The following is a 13913-nucleotide window of genomic DNA, read 5'->3' as shown; positions in this document are numbered from 1 at the left end:
CCGCCGCCCGTGCGGTCCAGCAGGGCTCCCGCGGGCGTCACTCCGGCCATCGTCCCCACCTCCACCTGGGCCGCCCGGCAGGCAGGCGGTGAGTCGGGGGCTAGGAAGGGACCAGGGGCGCCACCTGCTCGCGGGAGGCCGGGAGGAGTCTTGGGTCCTCCGATGCCGGGACGGGGGTTGCTGCGGAACGCCCGCTGCGACAGAGCCGCGCTCACCCAGGTGGCCTTGGCCAGGCTCCCACCCTCTTTCCATGGAATCCTTGTAACAACCCGAGGCGGGAGGAATACTATTGTTTCCACTCTATCGTGGAGGAGACTGAGGCGCCCAGAGGTTGTTCTTTATCCAAGGGGCCGCAGTTACTAAAAGGCAAGATTTGAACCCAGGGCCGCTTCCAGAGCCTGGCTCTAAACAGCTTTGCACTTGGGAAGAGGCACCTCCCCCTCGGGAACTTTGTGGCCTGTGCCTCACCCTGCAATGACAATTCCTTTCAAGAGTCTAGAATTTGCCAGCATCAGCTTTGGAGGTGGAAGGGGGTGGGAGTGGAGGCGGAGGAAGAAGACAGGACCAAGTGTCCCTCCTCAAGTGGCAGGTGGTCATTATTGCTGACCGGTGGAGCTAAAGGATGATGCTGCCTTCAGCTCCTAAAACCCCTCCCGCTACCCAGCCCCTGCAGGCTCAAAGATTAGAGTGAAGCCAGCTGGGTAAGATATGAGGCGGGGAGCAGGGACCTGAGGCTTTGAGCCCCCTAAGAAGCAGAAGATAACACCTCTACCATCAGCACTAGCTCCCACTGTCTGGGGGTAGCCAGCCTTGGGCAAAAGGGAGGAAGGGCTTAGCCCAGCTGCACAACTTTGGATAAGTTCCTCAAATTCTGTTCCCATAGGCAAAGGAGCCTCAACTCCACCCAGATTTCCTTGGCCTGTGTCCATCCTGGGGCAGTGGCTCGGGGACAAGAGGGACATAGATGTCTGATTAGGCAGGGACCTTAGCCAAAGCAGAATGAGACCATACAAAGAGGTGGGCAGCCATCATCCAAAAATCTGGGTTGGGTCCTGCCTGCACTGCGGAGTGGGAGCCTCCAGGCCAGTCCTTCCCCTTCCTGAGCCTGGGTTTCTTTGTAGGTAGAACGGGCGTGGCAGACCTCCCTGCAGGCTTGTTGCTGGGCGAACGAGAAGGATGCCATGCTGACACACTGACGTGCTCTGTCTCCTTGCAGACGGAGGCCCGGGAGCCATGGGTGACTGGGGCTTCCTGGAGAAGTTGCTGGACCAGGTCCAGGAGCACTCGACCGTGGTGGGTAAGATCTGGCTGACGGTGCTCTTCATCTTCCGCATCCTCATCCTGGGCCTGGCCGGCGAGTCAGTGTGGGGTGACGAGCAGTCAGATTTCGAGTGTAACACGGCCCAGCCAGGCTGCACCAACGTCTGCTATGACCAGGCCTTCCCCATCTCCCACATCCGCTACTGGGTGCTGCAGTTCCTCTTCGTCAGCACGCCCACCCTGGTCTACCTGGGCCATGTCATTTACCTGTCTCGGCGAGAAGAGCGGCTGCGGCAGAAGGAGGGGGAGCTGCGGGCACTGCCGGCCAAGGACCCACAGGTGGAGCGGGCGCTGGCGGCCGTAGAGCGTCAGATGGCCAAGATCTCGGTGGCAGAAGATGGTCGCCTGCGCATCCGCGGAGCACTGATGGGCACCTATGTCGCCAGTGTGCTCTGCAAGAGTGTGCTAGAGGCAGGCTTCCTCTATGGCCAGTGGCGCCTGTACGGCTGGACCATGGAGCCCGTGTTTGTGTGCCAGCGAGCACCCTGCCCCTACCTCGTGGACTGCTTTGTCTCTCGCCCCACGGAGAAGACCATCTTCATCATCTTCATGTTGGTGGTTGGACTCATCTCCCTGGTGCTTAACCTGCTGGAGTTGGTGCACCTGCTGTGTCGCTGCCTCAGCCGGGGGATGAGGGCACGGCAAGGCCAGGACGCACCCCCGACCCAGGGCACCTCCTCAGACCCTTACACGGACCAGGTCTTCTTCTACCTCCCCGTGGGCCAGGGGCCCTCATCCCCACCATGCCCCACCTACAATGGGCTCTCATCCAGTGAGCAGAACTGGGCCAACCTGACCACAGAGGAGAGGCTGGCGTCTTCCAGGCCCCCTCTCTTCCTGGACCCACCCCCTCAGAATGGCCAAAAATCCCCCAGTCGTCCCAGCAGCTCTGCTTCTAAGAAGCAGTATGTATAGAGGCCTGTGGCTTATGTCACCCAACAGAGGGGTCCTGAGAAGTCTGGCTGCCTGGGATGCCCCCTGCCCCCTCCTGGAAGGCTCTGCAGAGATGACTGGGCTGGGGAAGCAGATGCTTGCTGGCCATGGAACCTCATTGCAAGTTGTTCTTGAACACCTGAGGCCTTCCTGGTGCCCACCAGGCACTACGGCTTCCTCTCCAGAATGTGGCTTTGCCTGAGCACAGACAGAGTCAGCATGGAATGCTCTTGGCCAAGGGTACTGGGGGCCCTCTGGCCTTTTGCAGCTGATCCAGAGGAACCCAGAGCCAACTTACCCCAACCTCACCCTATGGAACAGTCACCTGTGCGCAGGTTGTCCTCAAACCCTCTCCTCACAGGAAAAGGCGGATTGAGGCTGCTGGGTCAGCCTTGATCGCACAGACAGAGCTTGTGCCGGATTTGGCCCTGTCAAGGGGACTGGTGCCTTGTTTTCATCACTCCTTCCTAGTTCTACTGTTCATGCTTCTGAAATAAACAGGACTTGATCACAAGTAGGTGTGTATTGATGCTATCACGATGTGCTGGGGGTTGGGGGATAGAGTTATTTTGCCCAGGCTTCCTTTACTTCTTGGTCCTGTATAATCTCTTTGGTCTCTATAACCCCCGACTCCAGCCAACACCTTGAACCCTCAAACTCATACCTTCTGCCTCCAACAGCCCTGATTTCTAAATGCTCTGCCTTTTGAAATGCCTCAGACACTATCTTCTTTTCATCCCCACTGCTCCAGCGCATTAATCAGTGGTCAAAGCATAAACGTCCTTGCCCTGCCTCCCCCATGCCCATCGTCGCCCTGGCCACACTGCCCCCTGCAAAGTGCTTCCTTACTGGATGGTTTGCCCTCCAAGCGTGCCTGCCAGCCAAGCCCTTCGCAGTCCAGTTCAGATGGGCCCTGCACTCATCCCACCTCATCCTCATCCTTGGTATTTGGGAAGGGAGGTTTAGGTCACTAGTCCTTTCTACCTTGGCCCTTTCTAGTCTGCCCACCAGGAGAAGCAACTGAAGGATCTGCTTCATATCTGCTCTCCATGCACCCAGACCTCAGTGAGGACAATGGCAATGTACAGAAGTGGAAGAGACTGAATCTTGCCAATGAGCCACAAAGGCTGCAGAAACAAAATGAACAATTGAACTGGGTCTTGACTAGGAGTTCACTGGGGAGGGAAAGAGAACACTGAGCATTCAAGCGGAGAAAACTGTTTGTGCAAAGTCAGAGGAGGGATTGACAGGCTGAGGGGGCATTTAGGTCCTGATGAGCCACCTAGATACAGGAGGCGTGGCTGAGGATGGGCCCACTGCTGGCAGAATTGACCTATGTGGAGGCGACCCAGGTAGGGGACAGCACTAGGTAGTGACCCTCAGAGGCAAGCTGGTTGTCCTCCCTTCCCAGGGACATCTGGGGCTAGGGTTGAAGAAGGACAGGGGGTCTCTCTGATGTGGCCACATGCTTCTCCTTGAGAGCCACAATGCCTTTACAGCAGGTTGGCAAGTTGGCCCCTCTCCCATCAGGATGGGTGTTGAAAACACCAGCTCTGTACCCCTCATCCAGAGCTCACTCGCTCACTCGCTGCTTACCCAGCGAGTCTGAATGCTCAGCCTAATAAATTACGACCCTCTTCCTTTTCCAGCTGTGGTTCCCATTGTTCCCTCTGAATCGCTGAAATCGATCAGGCCAGCTTCCTCATGGCTCCCAGATTCACCCAGTATGTTCCCACCCTGCCCCTGTGTCAGCATGCAGCATCCCTGCCCCCCACACTTCGAAACTCCACAAATCCTTTAAATACTACTGGACCCTGGAAAAGGGCTTGGTGCAGAAGAGTGAGATGAGCTTATCACCAGAGGGCCCTGAATTTAAATGCTGTGGTCTGGAGTCAATCATTTCGCTTCTCTGAGTCTCAGTTTTCTAACCTCTAAAATGCAAATAACATCACCTGCCTCACAACTGACTGGAAACCAAATAAGTGAAAGTATGTGACTGTGCCTGGCTCAGTAGTCATGCAGTAAAATTAAGCTCACACCTTTCAGCCAGACTAACATAGGCTCTTCCTCCAGGAAGCGCTCTCTGACTTCTCCAGCTAGTCTCCGGCAATGACCTCTACCTCTCAGGGATCTGAACCACTGCTTGATTGAGTGAGGCTGGGCTCAATCCTGAAAGCCTCAAAAAGGAGGCTGTTCACATACTGGAAGTCCATGACCACTGGAAGTTGAGGTCCCTGTCTAAGAGATTCTCCTCCAGCCAGGGTGAGAGGCCAGAGGCTGCAGGTTAGAAGCCAGCGTTAGAGCCAGCATTACCTGAGGGGCTTGAGAGCCCTGGTTTGGTGTTTCTGTTATCCCCAACCTTTCCTACTTTGGAAAGGTAGGAGAAGAAAGGTTTCAGTGAGCAGAAATGGCATCCTTCCCCTCCCTCAAAGCTCACCCACTCCGAGCTTGGTGTCAGAGCCGGGGTCAGGCTGGGGCTCAGGAACTTGGACCTTTGGCAAGACAAGTTGGGTCCTAGACTGGCGGCCACACAAACACAAGCACATATGGGCTGGGGGTTTAAGAGTGAGGACAGTGTCATGGGGCTGGGATCACACCATTTGGGTTGGGGGTATGGTGAAGACTTTATGGAGAGAAGAGTGGCTGTAAGCCCCATCCCACCTGTATTCCCTTGCCAAGGCTACTGTACCAAAGTACCACAGACTGCACGGCTTAAGCAACAGAAACTGAGTCTCAGTTCTGAAGGCCAGAAGTCTGAGATCGAGATATCCGAAGGCCTGGTTCCTTCCGAGGGCTGTGAGGGAGACTGTTCCAGGCCTCTCTCCCAGCTCTGGTGTTTTGCTGGCAATCTTTGGCACTCCTTGGCTTTTAGACACATCACTCCCATCTCTGCCTTCATCTTCACCTGGTGTTCTCCCTTTTCCTGTGTCTCTGTGTCTAAATTTCCCCTCTTTATAAGGACATCACTCATATTGGATTAGGACCCACCCTAATGACTTTGATTTAACTTGATTACCTCTGAAAAGACCTTATTTCCACATAAGGTTACATTCTGAGGTATTAGGGGTTAAAACTTCAATATATCTGGCAGGAGGCACCATTCAACCCATACCACCACCCTCGTGGCCCCACCTCACCTCCAAGCACTGGTCAGGCAGGGGGCTCTGGAGAACGCTAGGTTTGTTGGACGCAGGCATCTCCTTGGTGATGTCACTAGGATGAAACACAGCAGGTTCACACCTTTCTTTTCCTTTGTTTCCTTCTTCCTCTCACCAGCCTATCCCTTGCTGCCACCAACCAAAATCTAAGTTGACAGCTAGTGGCTCTCAGTTAGAGAAAGAGCCATCGTTTGGAGTTAGGAGACTTGGCTCCTACCTCACACCTCTCATACGCACTTGACTATGGCTCTTTCCCTTCTCTAGGCCTCAATTTCCCCATTGTGAAATGAAAGGGTTGGATGAGAAACACGTATGTGACAATTAGGTATGAGGAGCGTTGCGTGTGGTAACCTGTCACTGATCATTGATCTGAAACTCATGAGTGATGTGCTATTTCGCATGAATCAGAAAAAAGTCAAGGCTGTTTCTACAATAAGATTAATTCCAGTCGCTTAAATTCACATTGCCTTCCTGAGTAGGAAAGACAGGGATGGGGTTATGTGGAGTGCACTGGGAATTTTGCATAACCCAAGGTCATCTTATCTATGATGGATGGGAGCATGAGAACATCACGGGCTGCACATAAACAAGGCTGTCAAGCTGGGTGATGTCAAAACTTCTTCCCAATCTAACATGCTGGCTCACTGGCCACTGGCTTGCCAGCCTCATGGTTCTATCACCTCCAGTTCCTTGACTGGGGATTCTTCGTTTTCACACCAACCTCAGCATGACTATTGACGTTTGCAGGAAGAGGTATCCATCACAGGATTGTCAGAACATCTCTCTCCACCTTTAAGAATCTCTCTCCAGACTTGGCTCTGATCCCAGAGCCACAGGACACCCAGTTCTGTCCTTCCCAAACAGTACTGCAGCCACATACAGACAGCCACCAGGTTCAGCCTGAGCCTGCTCTCCTCCTATTCCTCCAGATAATCCTGTTTCCAGAAGTCTCTGGCCAACCTGCAATTTGTTTACTTTCCTCTTTTTTTTTTTTTTTTTTTTTTTTTTTTGAGACGAAGACTCCCTCTGTTGCCCAGGCTGGAGTGCAGTGGCAGGATCTTGGCTCACTGTAATCTCTGCCTCCTGGGTTCAAGCAATTCTTGTGCCTCAGCCTCCCCAGTAGCTAGGATTACAGGTGTGAACCACCACGCCTGGCTAATTTTTGTATTTTTAGTAGAGATGGGGTTTCACCATGTTGACTAGGCTGGTCTCAAACTCCTGACCTCAGGTGATCCACCTGCCTCGGCCTCCCAAAGTGCTGGGATTACAGGCATGAGCCACCATGCCTGGCCTAATTTCCTCTTAACATGTGCCACCCTCCCTGTATGCTGGATATGACACTCCAGTTGGTCCGAATCCAGATTATTGCCTCTCTTGCCCCAAAACTTCTACCTCTCTTAATGCAACCTAAGATTATAATTTTTTTATTTTCTCCTCCTTTACATATATATAAATTCTTTTGAATTATAAATATAATGCATGATCATTGTAGAGAGTGAATGAGATCCCACCATCCAGAGGCAACAACTGTTAATATTCAGAAGTAATTCCCTCCAGCCTTCTTCCATGCATATTTTAAAATAAAATCTTAGTAAAGATATACCTACAATTTTATATTATGCTTTTTTCATTTTATGATAAATCATTAGTTTTTTCCCATGTCGTTAAGAACATATTTTTGGAAATACCACTTAAAGGCTTTATCAGTGCCTACTTAAACCATGACCCTGATATTGGATTTTTACGATGTTTGCAACTAATCATCCTCTACTATAAATTGTACTGTGATGCAGATGTCTGTACCTAAATGTTTTCCAAATTTCTATTTCCTTAAAAGAAAAAGATATTCCAAGAAGTAAAATTACTGGGTCACAAAGTAGGAAATTTTAAATAAAGAAAATTTAGGGGCTTTTATCTGATTGTGAAAGTGATTCATTGTGGGTGACTCAGAAACACAGAAAAGCACAAATTACAAGAAATGAAAGCACAAACTGCCTCTTGAGTGGGAATTGGGGTGGAGCTGAAAACAGGAGAGTTCATTGAAAGCACCTCGGCCTGGGGATTCCATCCCTGCACTGAGCAGCTAGGTGACCACATCTTCCCAACTCTGTGAAGAGGTGGAGGTTTATTCTCTGGAGAGGATAAAACAGAGAAATGCAGCCGGGTGCAGTGGCTCACGCCTGTAATCCCAGGAGGGAGGCGGAGGCGGGCGGATGTCTTGAGGTCAGGAGTTCGAGACCAGCCTGGCCAACATGGCGAAACCCCATCTCCACTAAAAATAGAAAAACTAGCCAGGTGTGGTGGTGTGCACCTGTATTCCCAGCTACTCGCACTCCAGCCTGGGTAACAGAGTGAGACCCTGTCTCAAAAAAAAAAAAAAAAAAATCGAGAAATGCCAGGCATAATTGAGGGTAGGAGCACCATAAATAAAACAGAGGAATTAAGTGGAAGTTTACATACTGAACAGTGGGTCCTTCTGCCTTCTCCCCAAAATTGGCTTCCAAAACACTGGCTGATGGATCAGGCTTTGAAAAACAAAAGAGAGAGAGAGAATCTGATCTAGCCTGAGGTCATAGAAGCCTGCCTGCAGGAGGTGGGCTTCAGAAAGCCTGAAAGGTGAGAAGGAATGATCTAGGAAGAGATGGGGAAGAGCATTCCAGGTAGACGGAATAGCACTTTCAAGGCTCTGAAGAAGGAGGAAGGGGCTTGATATATTTGTTGTTCAGGGTTGTTTTTGATACAGACTGCCAAGCTGCTTTCCAGAAAAAAAAATTACTTATTCATTCAATAGCATTGTATGAAAGTGCTCATTTCAAGGTATGCATACAAGCATTATTGTAATTTTTAAATTGCTTTGCCTATTATTAATTATTAAACAGGGAAAAAATGGTATCACGTTTCATGAGGGAGGCCTGATTACTAGTGAGTGTAGACTTCTATGTGTGTGTGTGTGTGTGGCAGGTCTTACTCTGTTTCCCAGACTGGAGTGCAGTGGTACAATCTCAACTCACTACAACCTCCATCTCCCAGGCTTAAGCAATTCTTGTGCCTCAGCATCCCTAGTAGCTGGGATTACAGATGCGTGCCACCATGCTGGGCTAATTTTTGCATTTTCTTGTAGAGATGGGGTTTCACCATGTAGCCTAGGCTGGTCTCAAACTCCTGGACTCAAGCAATCCACCCGCCTCGGCCTCCCAAAGTGCTGGGATTACAGGCATAAGCCACCATGCCTGGCTAGTGAGGGTAGATTTTTTAACGTACACTTCTTCAGCACTTATGTTTGTTCTATGAATGTTTTTTGCCCATTTTTCTATCAGGTTTTACTATTTTCTGATCAACTTGTATAAACTCTTTATAGGTAGAGGATATCAACCCTTCATCTGGCATATGTTATAAAAATTTTTCTGTATTATTTTGTTCCTTTGTCTGCAGATATTTTTAATTTCTATGTAGTCAAATTTATGGATTTTTTTCCTTTCCAGTAACTTTAGGCTTACACTGTTATCCCCTTTTCAATATTATTTTTAATTTTATCTTTAACCTGGCTTGAACATAATAGGAGAAAAATAATTATTGAACAAAAGACAAAGCATGAACAAACAACCTAATTTTAGCATATAAGGTGAAGTGCTAACTTTTCCCCCCAAATAATCAATGGTTTTGGCAGCACTTATTGGATAATCCTTCCTATACTAATTTGTGATAACAGCTTCACTATACTACATGTAACAGACTACATTTTATAGACTACCTATAATTCTGTTCCATTAATCTGTCAATTTATGTGATACTACCACTCTTTTCATTAGTGTAGCTTTCTAACACAATCTTTTCGGGGTTTGGTTTGGTTTCGTTTCGTTTCGTTTCGTTTCGTTTCGTTTGGTTTTGAGATAGGATCTAGCTCTGTTGCCCAGGCTGGAGTGCAGTGGTGCGATCTTGGCTCACTGCAGTCTCCACCTCCTGTACTCAAGCCATCCTCCCACCTCAACCTCCCCAGTAGCTGGAACCACAGGCACACACCACTATGCATGGCTAATTTTTGTATTTTTGTGTGGAGACGGGGGTCTCACTATGCTGCCCAGGCTGGTCTCGAACAACTGAGCTCAAGCAATCACCCATCTCGGCCTCCCAAAGTGCTGGGATTACAGGCATGAGCCACCACACCCTGCATGTAATACAGTTTTAGTATCTGGTAGAATCCATTTTCCTTTTGTTACTTATACTTTTCTTGAGAATCCTGGAAGCCAGGTATGTATTTTCTATGCAAGTGTTTGGAAGAGTGTTGCCAGTGGATCTGACAGATCCAAAAGAAAAAACCTAAAGATATGGGCACCAGGGGCTGTCCAAGGAAATAGACAGCTAGATGGCCACACAATGAAAATCACAGTCAGGAAGTCCTAATCATGCATACAGATCGTCCAAACAGCTTTTTTTTTCCCCATTAAGTTGGGTTTTTATTTGCCTACTGCAATGGTTAAAGTGTCCAAAACAAATGTTTTGTTTGTATTTGTTGAACAGAGTTTATCTTCTAAATATTCAAAAATACTCTTCTAGAATATTTTTAGGTTCACAGCAAAACTGAGCAGAAGATAAAGAGATTTTCCTTATATCCTCTGCCCACTTCCCACATGCACAGCCTCCTCACTGTCAACATCCCCCACCAGAGAGGTACATTTGTTACACTTGATGAACCTACATTGATACATCATTATCACCCAAAGTCCATAGTTTACAGTAGGGTTCTCTTTTGGTCAGACAGCGTTTTAGTGACCCTCTTTTAAATATGAGCACATGGGTGAGGATCCCAGGCATTTGAGAAAACCATCTTATATGAAAGAGTCTAAAATAATCAGAATAAAGCTTTCCAGAGAAAAGAGAGATTATGCATGGAGAATAAAATATTTTTAAAACTAATATTACTTTATTCAGAAAGATTTTATCACATCTTTCTGATATGATAAAGAGGGTATTGCAGCCATGAAATAAGACAATACTCTAAGAAACAGCTACATAGAGAACAACAATGACAAAACCAAGGTATTGGAAAGTAAAAGTATGACAGCAGAATTGAAAACTTCAATAAAAAGGCTGGAAGATAGTTAAGCAATTCCCCAGAAACTAGAATAAAATACAAAGATACAAACAGTAGAAAATATAAAAAATGATTTGAGGACAAGTCCAGAAGGTCTAACGGAAGCTTCGGAAAAGAGGAGTAGAAAAAATAGGAATGTAAATAATCAAAGGAAATTCAATAATCTCTAGATTGAGAGAGCCACTGAGTGCCCAGCCCAATGGATGAGTATAGGTCCACTCTACTGAAAATTTTCAGAACGCCAGAGACAAAGAGATGAGCCTACAAGTTTCCAGAGAAGAACATAGTTTCACACATAGGCTCAAGAATCAGAGTGACCTCAGACTTTGCAGTAATACTGGAAGCTACAAGACAGTGGAACAATGCCTTCAAAATCCTGAGGAAAACAATTTTCAATGTGGAATCCTATACTCAGGCCTGCAATCATTTTAATAGCATAATTCCTTGAAAGTTTGGATACGTTACTTGCCTGTAAAGCCAACTGGATTCAGTGTCTTTCTTATATGTCATTCTTCAAAAACTTTTTCACTGTCTTCAGCAACTAGTTATCTATTCAAATTCTCTTTGTCATAAATCTCTCTTAGTAATTTAGACTTCTTCACAAAAAAAATGCTTATTTGAATTAAGTATTCAGGCGTCCTTATCTCATCACACCACATATTCTCATTTTATTTAAATTTTTACCAAAAGCTCTAAGTAAAATTGTTCCTTGACATCTGTGTATGCCATGTGAAGATGTTTTATAACTAAGGTTATGCTAGTTTTATAGTAAATTGGAAATATTTCCAACTAAAACCCCTGAGCCTTTTATAAGTGGGATGCCACTAAGCTATTACTAAATATGAGTTTATGTAATTGGGAATTTGGGCAATGAAAGTGACAAATATGACATCTGTACCAATTAAATGCCATCATATCCACTTCAGCTCATTGATCCAACTAACAAGAACTATCCTCTTAAACCTGGATTTTGTCAACCAGAATATCGGCCACTCTGGTTTTGATAAATCAGGCTTATCCTTCATCTGATAAATCTAAGAAGCTTAATGCAATTAAGTGGCATTCCCTGGTGGAGATTATGCTTATTCCTGGGTTTGAGGTCTTTGTTAAGTGAACAATACTGTTTCTAAAAGACTATATCCCTTGCTCCACCCAACCCCACAGAATGGGAAATAGAAAAGCAAAGCATCACAGAAGGCTGAGGTTAGGAGGCCTGATTATCTAGGCCATTTGCTGATTTCAAGGAACCTCCATCAGTTCAGCTCAGTGATGACCCAGAGGAATCTCTAAAACCAAAAATAGGAACTCTTATGTAAAGGGAGGGTGAATTCCCATGAAAGGCAGACAAAGGAAGTCAAGTCCAGCACAGGGTCCATAATGCTTTCCAAGAGGTGATGTCCAGGCATTAGGTCAGGATAACAGGTGGAAAAGCCGAGCTTTAGCAATAGGAAGAACCAGGCTTATCCTATGGTCGTCAGTCCTGCCAAGGACAGAACCAAGGATAGGGAGCCCAGATGGTTTGCCTTCTCTAGAGAGGCCTCCAGAAGGACTGAGCAGATGACAGCAGGGTGTGTCAGAGCCAGACATACCTAGAATAGAAATAACAAGGGACAGACCAAGACCAAGAATTTTACCAACCCAACAGCAACATCAATGGGATTTTTGACATTATTTACAAATAAGGTTATACATACAATTGTGTTTTAGCATGTCTGTTTAAAAAGCACCTAACATTCACATATTTGAAACATTCCACGATGTTTGTAACTCTGTCTATACAATTCTTTAATATTTACTATGGTGGCCGGGCATGGTGGTTCACACCTGTAATCCCAGCATTTTGGGAGGCCGAGGCAAGTGCATCACTTGAGGTTAGGAGTTCAAGACCAGCCTGGCCAACATGGTGAAACCCCGCCTCTACTAAAAATACAAAAATTAGTTGGGCGTGGCGGCTCACGCCTGTAATCCCAGCGACCCAAGAGGCTGAGGCAGGAGAATCACTTGAACCCAGGAGGCAGAGGTTGCAGTGAACTGAGATCACACCACTGCATTCCAGCCTAGGCAACAGAGAGAGACTCTGTCTTAAAAATATATAATAATAATCATATTTACTATGCCAAAAAGTGAAAATGCCCCAAGCTTCTCAACATCTGAAAGGCTTTAAAAAGAGTAAAAAAAAAACTGTACCAAAGAATTTTATATTATGGGTTTCTAGGTCTTTTAGGGTCTGAACTATACATCACCAGTGCTCAAAATCAGGGAATTCCTACAAAGAGCAACTATTTTCTCAATCAGGGAAATGAGTTCATTAAAGTTTATAGAATTTAATTAAAGTGAATTCAGAGATTCTGACAGGACTCAGCAGGAAACTCTTTCAAGACAGTAAAGTCTATGAGATTTTTGCTTTTGTTTTTGTTTTTCAAAGAATATGAAGAAGAACATAGGAGATCTACCCTATCCACAGCCACATTAGAAATGAATTCTAACAGACTGCATGAGACACAGGCAAGGAACACAAAAAGGAAAGGAAAGTAGGCTACATCCCTGGACCTGGAGTGGGGACAGGCTGGCAGCAGCAGGGGAGGTGTTGGGTGTTACAATAAAGTGGGGCAAATAGGGATCCAGCTCAATAAGAGAATTATCTTCCCTGGGGTTAGCAGCTGTCTCTGAAGAGACATATGAATCCCTTCCTATTGAGGAGAGCGTCCTAAGATCAGTTGAAGGCAGATTCTGTTTTCCATCATGGCAGCCAAAGTGAAGAGACAGTACCTTTGTACCAAAACCTAGCAAGCAGGGCAAGCCCATGACTTAAGTTCAGCCAACCAGATGCTTCCACCCAGGACCCTCCAGAAAGTGCTGCAAAGGTACAAGGAAGGTAAAGATAAGCCCAGTAGCATGATAATGAGAGAGCAGGGAATACAGAATCCAAGAACAGAGCAGGACGTGTCCAGTGACAGCATCATCAGATAGGAATTCTAAGCAAACTATGTCCATGATGGTATGAATCTTGGCTGGTGTCTTAGCCAGTTTGTGCTGCTATAATAAAATGCCTGCAAGTGGGTAATTTATTTTTTAAAAAACAAAAAAAAAAATTTATTTCTTACAGTTTGGGAGGCTGTGAAGGCAAGATCAAGGCACCAACAGGTTCAATGGCTGGTGAGGGCCTGGTCTCTGCTTCCAAGATGATTCCTTGCTGCTGTATCCTCCAGAGAGGATGAATGCTGTATCCTCTCATGGTGGAAGGGACGGAATGGCAAAAAAGGAGGGCCTAGCTAGTCCCATCCAGCCCTTTATAAGGTCACTAATCCCATATATGAGGGCTCTGCTCTCATGACTTAAATTACCTCCTAAAGGCCCTACCCCACATCTTAATACAACATTGGCAATTAAGTTTTGACATGAATTTTACA

The 13913-nt window shown here is 46.7% G+C and overlaps 1 protein-coding gene across 2 annotated transcripts; it reads left to right on the top strand.

Moving 5' to 3' along the window:
* Positions 1–2911, top strand: GJA4 (gap junction protein alpha 4). Of its 2 annotated transcripts, none has more exons than XM_014344447.4 (2): positions 1–88; positions 1122–2911. In XM_014344447.4, exon 2 carries the CDS (start codon positions 1234–1236, stop codon positions 2233–2235), a length of 1002 nt encoding a protein of 333 aa, XP_014199933.1. In that variant the 5' UTR covers positions 1–88; positions 1122–1233; the 3' UTR covers positions 2236–2911. The 2 variants fall into 2 exon arrangements, with proteins under 2 accessions (XP_014199933.1, XP_003812599.1); XM_003812551.5 differs by having other exon boundaries at positions 14–88; positions 1217–2910.
* Positions 2912–13913: the final 11002 nt, after the last annotated feature.

Source organism: Pan paniscus, chromosome 1, assembly GCF_029289425.2.
Source record: "Pan paniscus chromosome 1, NHGRI_mPanPan1-v2.0_pri, whole genome shotgun sequence".
NCBI lineage: Eukaryota > Metazoa > Chordata > Mammalia > Primates > Hominidae > Pan > Pan paniscus.
The sequence above is the reverse complement of the archived record's forward strand: the minus strand, read 5'-3'. Positions and strand labels throughout refer to the sequence as shown.